This window comes from Echinops telfairi, unplaced genomic scaffold, assembly GCF_000313985.2.
Source record: "Echinops telfairi isolate 266 unplaced genomic scaffold, ASM31398v2 ScPeMD7_7474;HRSCAF=8512, whole genome shotgun sequence".
NCBI lineage: Eukaryota > Metazoa > Chordata > Mammalia > Afrosoricida > Tenrecidae > Echinops > Echinops telfairi.
Genome location: NW_022111378.1, coordinates 5155191 through 5162703, shown reverse-complemented (window position 1 = coordinate 5162703; position 7513 = coordinate 5155191). Strand labels below are relative to the sequence as shown.

General features: G+C 47.7%; 1 protein-coding gene across 2 annotated transcripts in view; it reads right to left on the bottom strand.

Moving 5' to 3' along the window:
* LMCD1 (LIM and cysteine rich domains 1) overlaps positions 1 to 7513 on the bottom strand; it is a 72347-nt gene that overhangs the window by 31844 nt on the left and 32990 nt on the right. The window contains exon 2 of one of the 2 annotated variants that reach the window (XM_004714108.2): positions 5726 to 5814. The exons of the other annotated variant lie outside the window; for it this stretch is intronic. Within the exon in view, the coding sequence (XP_004714165.1) occupies positions 5726 to 5814 (89 nt within the window). The remainder of the gene's footprint in view (positions 1 to 5725; positions 5815 to 7513) is intronic. 2 annotated transcript variants of the gene reach the window in all.

Below are 7513 nucleotides of genomic sequence, written 5' to 3'. Positions count from 1 at the left end.
TGGCGTCACCTCCTCTGGCCAGCTCCCCAGGGTTTCAGCAGCAGTGCATGGAAAAGGGCTCCCTGGACGAGAATGAGGACAGCCCTTGGTTAACGATGGTGAAAACACGTCTTCAGGGTAAGCTGTGTCTTGCCTTTCATAACCGGATGTCCAGGGGGAGAGAAGGGAGCATTTCTCAGGGCAAAGAGAAGCTTAGAGTCTCAGTTCACAATCACACGGTTACAATTTGAGAAATGCGGAAACAGATGATGTCAAGGATATTTCTGGCACTAAAAAGGAGAGTCTAAGGGCAAAAATGCAAAGTCAATTCTTTTTGTTCTCCTCAAATGGGTTGTTTACTGTGAGGAAGGGCCTGGTGGTGTGGTGTGGTGGGGTATGCTGCGGGCGGCTAACTTCCAGGTTTGCGGTTTGAACCCACCAGCCTCCCCGAGGGAGACAGACGAGGCTTTCCGCTCCTGTAAAGACTGATACGTGCAGAAATCCACAGAGGCAGTTCTACTCTGCCCTCCTGGAGCCCTCTGAGTCAAAATCGACTGGATGGCGTCGAGTTTGATTGGGTTTTTGTTATTTTGCAGAGACGGAGCATGTTTTTCACAATGAGAAATGTCCCCTTGCCTATTGTTTTCAGGGACCAGGAGTTATAGACTGAATTATGTCCCCTCACCTACGTGAATTCCTAGTCCTTGTACCTGAGGACAGAAAGCCTGGCGGCATTGTGGGTTACATGTTGGGCTACTATCTGAAAGGTTTTGACCAATCAGGTGCTTCGTGGGAGACAGTGGACGTTCTCTGCTCCCATGAAGATCTGTAGCCTTGGAAACTCAAAAGGCAATTCTACCCTTTCCCCTAGGACCCTAGGAGTTGGAATCAACTTGATGGCACTGAGTTTTGGGGTTGTTTTTGTACGTGTGGATGTGACACTGTCTGGAAAGAGAGGATTTCTTTTGCTATGTTCATGAGGACACATCACCGTGTAAGGTGTAACCTCAACCTGATGACGCCTGGACCAGAAAAGACGCGGACATACCCCTAAGAGGTAAGACAGATGACAAGCAAGCCGGGGCTGCAGACCATGAACGACTCCCTCTGAAAACCAGTGTCCTGATTGGGACGTCTACCTTCTAAAACTGGCCACCAAGTCTGATCTTTAAAGACACTCGCTTATAGTGATTTGGGTTATTCCGGCACCAGCTGATGAAGATGAAAACACTTGGCTAAGGAGACACGTGATAGAGACACTGGTTTGCATGCAGGTCTGACAGCAGCACCGTGGAAGCCGGTTGGGACAGGGGAAGGAAATGAAGGAAAGCCAAGTGTGGAAGGATGGAGGAAGGAATCCTGGCCTAATCCATCTAATTCCCTGACTTTCCAATACAGTTCAAACATGGAATAGGAAAAGGAGGCTGCCCTATAGATCTTTGGTGACTGTACACTTCTAGGATGATATACTTGTTGTTGGGGATGCAAACCATTTTAAAACGGACTTCAATCAATGGGAGATGTTCCCGGAAATGGTGTCAGCATCATTCGCTTTTCATTGATAGAGCCAATGAGGCCTCTGTGTGGACATGGCCTTCTCCTGAGGATTCTGGGAACTCCTGTCTTCCTCCTTGGAGGCGGAAGACACTCTCTCTCTGCTCAGTCCCTACAAGACATCCTCATTGACAAGCCACATGGAGACAGGAGGATGGCCGCCAGAGCCTGAAAGCCAGAGAAGCCACGTGGAGCCCCCTGCCAGTGCTGAGATGCTTACGCCACCACTGGAGCCACAAGACTTCCCACCCACTGGCCTAGGATCTTCCTGCATTTGGCATCATTCCATGTGTTTCGCGAGTCTGAAGAGGACTGTATAGATTGGTATCCAACATATGGGCTAATATAGGACTTATGGACTTGATCTGGACCGGGCTGGGATGTTTTCTCAACATTCAGCTGCTCTTGTATATAAACCTCGTTCTTATACACATAGGCATGTCTATGGATTTGTATCTCTAGTCAACCCAGACTAACACCCCCGCCCTCCCCCCTCCCCCGAATCTGCTCCTGTAAGGATGAGGGCCTGGGACACCCTATGGGGCAGTTCCGCTCTGTTTCGCTGGGTTTCTGTGAATTGAAAGGGACTTGGCAGCGTCTAACAACAATGATACTATACTGTGCGCTTTCTGAGCTGTGGTTGGCGTTGCAATGAAGACTGTATGGTCTGAAAAGCCTGGTTCCTTTACTCTCAGGCCCTTTACTGGCTCTAGGTCAACTGATGGTTTTATACACTTGGCTGTTTATCAAAATCTCCTGGGAACTTAAGTAGAGAGATGCCTGAGCCAAGCCTAGTTAGTCTGATGGACAGATGGGGAGTGGGATCATGCTTTGTGCACTTTCCATTAAGTTCCAGAGGCAAAATGATGTTACACTGACATCTGAGCGTCTCTGAAGGGCCCCTTTCAGTAATTGAAACAGCTCAGACGAATTTTCTCTAGATTGGCCCTGGAAAACCACAGGAGACCTAGCTAGGAGCCAGAACTGACTCCGTGGCAGCGTGTGCAGTGTTTGGGCTTCGTGGAGACCCTATGTGTGTCGGAGCAGAGCTATGCTCCGTAGGTTTCCAAAGGCTGATTTTTCAAATCGCCAAGCCTTTCTCCCAAAGCACTTTTGGGAAGCTCAAACTGCCAACTCAATGGTCAGTTGCCTACCATCGTCACTGCTGGCCCGGCTTACAGAACGGTTAAAGCATGAGATCCAGCATCATGTCTGCCTGCCGTCTTACAGCCATTTCCATATCACCCACCTGGTACTCTAGGTCCCTGCTAGGGTTGATCAAACCAGGGAGGACACTTGAGATGCAGGCTCTGCCAGCTATCATCCATATTTCCGAAAGACAAATTCACCGGACTTCCAGATCATTGGTCGGCTGGTAAGGCAAGGGTGGGATTAAAAACGGGGATGGTGGGGGAAAGAGGGGGAACCGATCTCAATGAGCGATGTATAACGATGCCTCTCCCCACCCCGAGAGAGACAAACAACAGAAACGTGTGTGAAGGGAGACAGTGGACGGTGTAAGATATGAAAATAATAATAATTTATAATTTATCAAGGGGTCACAAAGGTAGGAGGGTTGGGGAGGAAGGAAAAATAGAGGAGCTGATGCCATGGGCTCAAGTAGAAAGAAAATGTTTTTCAAAGGATGATGGGAACATATGTACAAATGTGCTTGATACAATGGATGTATATATGGATTGTGATAAGAGCTGTAAGAGCCCCCAATAAAATGATTTCTAAAAAACAAAAAACACCAAAAAACAACCAAACAAAAAAACCAACGCAGAGCAACTTCTGTGCTGAGGAGTGGAATGCCCCTCCCGCCCTAAACAACCCAAAAGCCATACAGAGTGTCTTTACAAAGTGCTTTCAGATGTCAGACAACAGCCTATGATCCTGGAGAGAAGGGACAACACTACTGAATGGACTCGTGGTCCGTTTAGAGAACCTCTTTGCCCCCGCCACCCTAAAAGGAGACCTCCTGGCAGCCTTCAAAGAGCTGGAGAGGCCCCCCGCAGGGCTCTCCGTGAGAGATCGAAGACCAAGAGGTTGCGGTGAAAAGGAAGCTGATGTTCCTCCAGGCCAGAACGAGCTCTCAGGGCGATGATCAGAAGCATGGAAAGTTCCCTGTCGGGGGAGTGTTTTAGCTGAAAGAGGGCTGGCAGCTTAGGTTGGCTGGCCTTGAAGGCCCCTTGCATCCAGAAGCATTTTGTGAGTTCTTTTGAAGTTGAGAACTGCCAGAGAATGGAGTCAAGGAGAGGTCTTGTACTTTGAAAGCTCATCCTCCACCAGCCGCTGCTGGGTCCAGTCCGATGTGTGGTGGCCCGTGTGTCCAGCAGCACTGTGCTCCCTAGATTTCAGCGGTGGGTGCTGGAGAAGCAGATCACCAGGCCTTTCTTCCAAGGTGCCTCTGGGTGGGGTTGACCCAGCCTTTGGGTGAGCAGCTGAGTGCATTAACTGTTTGTATTACCCACGGACCTACGCTCAGAGCCCACAGTCTTACAGGACGGTCAACAGCCTGAAAAGGGGCATGATGCCAACCTGAGTTAGAATCCTGCCATCAAGTAGCCATTTCTGCCTTACCCACCCTCAATTTCCTGATTTGCAAAATAGGGAAACTGATATGTCATACCTATGTTTGTTTCCCCAGATTTAAATATAGAAAGTTGAGCTCAGTTCAATATGGTAAATACACGTGGTACCAAACTATGGCTTAGCACTGCCACTTCACAATGGAACTCAGCATGTCTGAAAAACACCTCCCAAATGCTGTCCCCCCTGAGTAAGTGCCGCAGGTGAAGCTCTGTCTATGGGGACAGGAGCTCCTTGGTGATTATCATGTTCTCCAGAGCTCAGCCTCTCTCCCAGGGTTCCTGAGAACAGGGCCCCAGGTTGTGATGCCCTGGACTTATGCAAGGTGGTAGCATTTCCTTGGCTGTCAAGAGTCTCAGAGAATTAAAAAGGCAAAAAAAATAGGAAAACTCTATAAACCTTAGAGGTGAGTTCTGGATTCTCGTTAGTAAGTACCACATACACAAGGACTTCAATTGCTCTTTCAGGGTCTCCTTTGGGTTTAATCCCACCAGCAGGAATGACGGCGCAGTGGGGAGAGATTAACCCCATGTAGAAAACCTTAGGACAGACAGACTCAGATACGCAAGACACCAGGACCACTGCCCACGTTCTCCTGGGGCAGCACTGCTGGGCTGAGGCTGGTGGCCTCAAGTTGATCCCACGTATGAAGCACTAAGACCTCTGCACGGGACTGCCAACAACAAGGTCCATGGTTCAAATCTACCAGCTGCTCTCTGGGACAGATGAGGCAGTCTGCTGCTGTAAAGATCTGGAGTCTCAGAAATCCTTTGCAGGACCGCTACGAGTTGGCAAGAACTTTCTGGCAGTGGGGAGTGAGTCAGTTCCTTCTTTGGTACTGGTTCTCAAGCCTCCTCATGCTGTGACCCTTTCGTACAGTTCCTCATATGGTGACCCCCCAACCATAAAAGTATTTTCGTTGCTACTTCATCACGGTCATTTTGCTACTGTTATGAATCGGGCAACCCCTGTCAAAGGGTCGTTCGACCCCCAAAGGGGTCGTGACCCATAGGTTGAGAATCACTGTTCTACGGACTCCTGGTGGCACAATGCTCAGCTGCTAAACAAATGGTCTGCAGTTCAAATCCCATAGCTATTCCAAGTGTTCTGCTCTGGTAAAGATTAAAGTCTCGAAGACCCTATGGGGCAGGTCTACTCTGTCTTAGAGGCTCGCTATGAATTGGAATTGACTGGATGGCACACTTGAACAACTTCCTTCAGCTTTGCACCCCACAGATGTTTTTCCTTGTTTCTCAATTAGGCCATGCTTGATATACACGTTTTATTGATAAACTGCTAGGTTGGTGCCTTGTGTGTTGTGGAAGGAAGACAAGCCGCTTTGTAAAGGGTACAGACAAGAAGGACGGAAACCCCACTGGAGCAATCCTATTCTGAAACACATGGGGTCTAATGAGTAGGAGTCAACCCAATGGGAAGAAGGGTTTTGCTCTGTTTTTGCACAAATGAGACTGAGCTAGAGAGAATCAGAGAGCACGCACTCTGCACCATGGACAGCCCAGTAGAAGAAACCCAGCAGGGTTCCCAGAAGGACAGCCAAAGCCCCCAAGCAAGCAGAGCCCCCTAAGAGCACGTCTGTTACCTCCACGAATGTGGCTCGAAGCCGGAGCACGTCTGTTTGCATCTGAGACAAGGCACTGCTCTTGCTGACTGTTGCTGGCCCAAGGACATCTGGAAAAAGAGACAGAAAAGAAGGCGTTTTCCTTCTCAACATCTTCAATGGGAATACTTGACCTCTAGAAGACTTGGCATGCCAGCAAAGGGATTGTGTGGGGTTCAAAGGCCTTGAGATGAGTAAGCCATCACTGACTGTTTACCAGGATCGGAGCAGACACACTGGGAATTCGGCCATGGCCAGGCGAGTGTGGAAGGGTGGGGCTCTTCCCAATAAAATTGCAACGAGGTCTATGCTGCATCTCCAGTGCGATCGGAACACACCATGGTTGCATGGAAACACTCTCCAGGCCGCTTCCCCGGCAAACACCGGCCCTCCCCCGCCCACCTTCACTGGGTCCACTTGCCACTACAATGGATACTTTAGGAAGTGCCTCCTCTCCCATATTTCTGAACTCAATGACAGGTGTGATGAAACCAAAGTGACAGGCACAAACAAATGTTTATTCTGCCCAATGTTTGTAGCTTAATGCATACATTGAGTATTTGCAAAAACACTGGCGGTCACAGGACATTCAAAAGCTGGGTTTCCTTTGTACGGATAAGCATGCACGAGACAGCTTTCATTACTGGTTCCAGGCCACAGAGGTAACAGAAGGGGAGTGGCTGCTGCTGTGTTTAGACCCACGCTCTCAAACGTGGTTGTCAAATCAGTAGCATCACCCAGGAATCCAGCTTCAGGCTCCCAACACTTTTGAATCAGAATCTGTATTTTAACCAAGTTTTCGAGAAATTTCTATTTCATGAAAATTGGAGAAGCAGCAGGCTGGTTGTACCATCACTCTTTACCTACCAACTACCTCATTAGTTGATGCTCAGCATTCATCACAACAGTGAAAAAAAATCTACCGCAGACTATTTTGCACACCGATGATGTCCATCTGACAGTAGCCAACGCTGGCTGAGGTGTGAAGCAAGAGTCACTTTGGTTGTGGTGCTTAAGGTTGTGTGTCAACTTGATTAAGCCATGATTCTCAGTGGTTTGGCAGTTATGCAGTGATGTAATTTGGCAGTTACATCATGTAGTTATCCTCCATTTTGTGATATGATGTGGTCATCCTCCATTTTGATGTCATCATCCTCCATTTTGTGATCTGATGTGGTCATTCTCTATTTTCACATAACACCAATTTTTGCATAATGACGTGGTCTTTGGTACCTAATCATATTGATAAATGAAGATTGGGTGCCTATGGACCTGTGGGTTGAGACACTTAACTTTCTCCTAGAGTTAGCAGTGGGGATGGCTTGGTACATAAGCACACCATAGATGTACAGATATAAATATGGCTATAGATAATCAGAACTAGGACTCAGTCAAATAGTAAATGGATAAACTGCTTATTCAACTATCATTTCATTGATTTATTTAATCATTAATTTCATATCTCTAACATGCCAAGAGACCTGAATGGTCTGAGTGGTTAAGGTGCTTGGCTGCTAAACAAAAGTCTAAAGGTTAAAAGTCTGGTGGTTTATTTTCTAAAATCTTGGCCATTGAAAGTTGTGTAGAGCACAGTTCCACTCTGACACATGAATTAGAATCAGCTCAATGACGATGGGTTTGCTATCTAACAGACTACCATAATATTGCAAGCTGCAAAACATCTGTAGGAAAATTCCATGATCTTTTCATTCCATGTTCCCACCAATTTTTTGAAGCTCCTTTGTACGTGGAGAGCATCCTGCTCACATG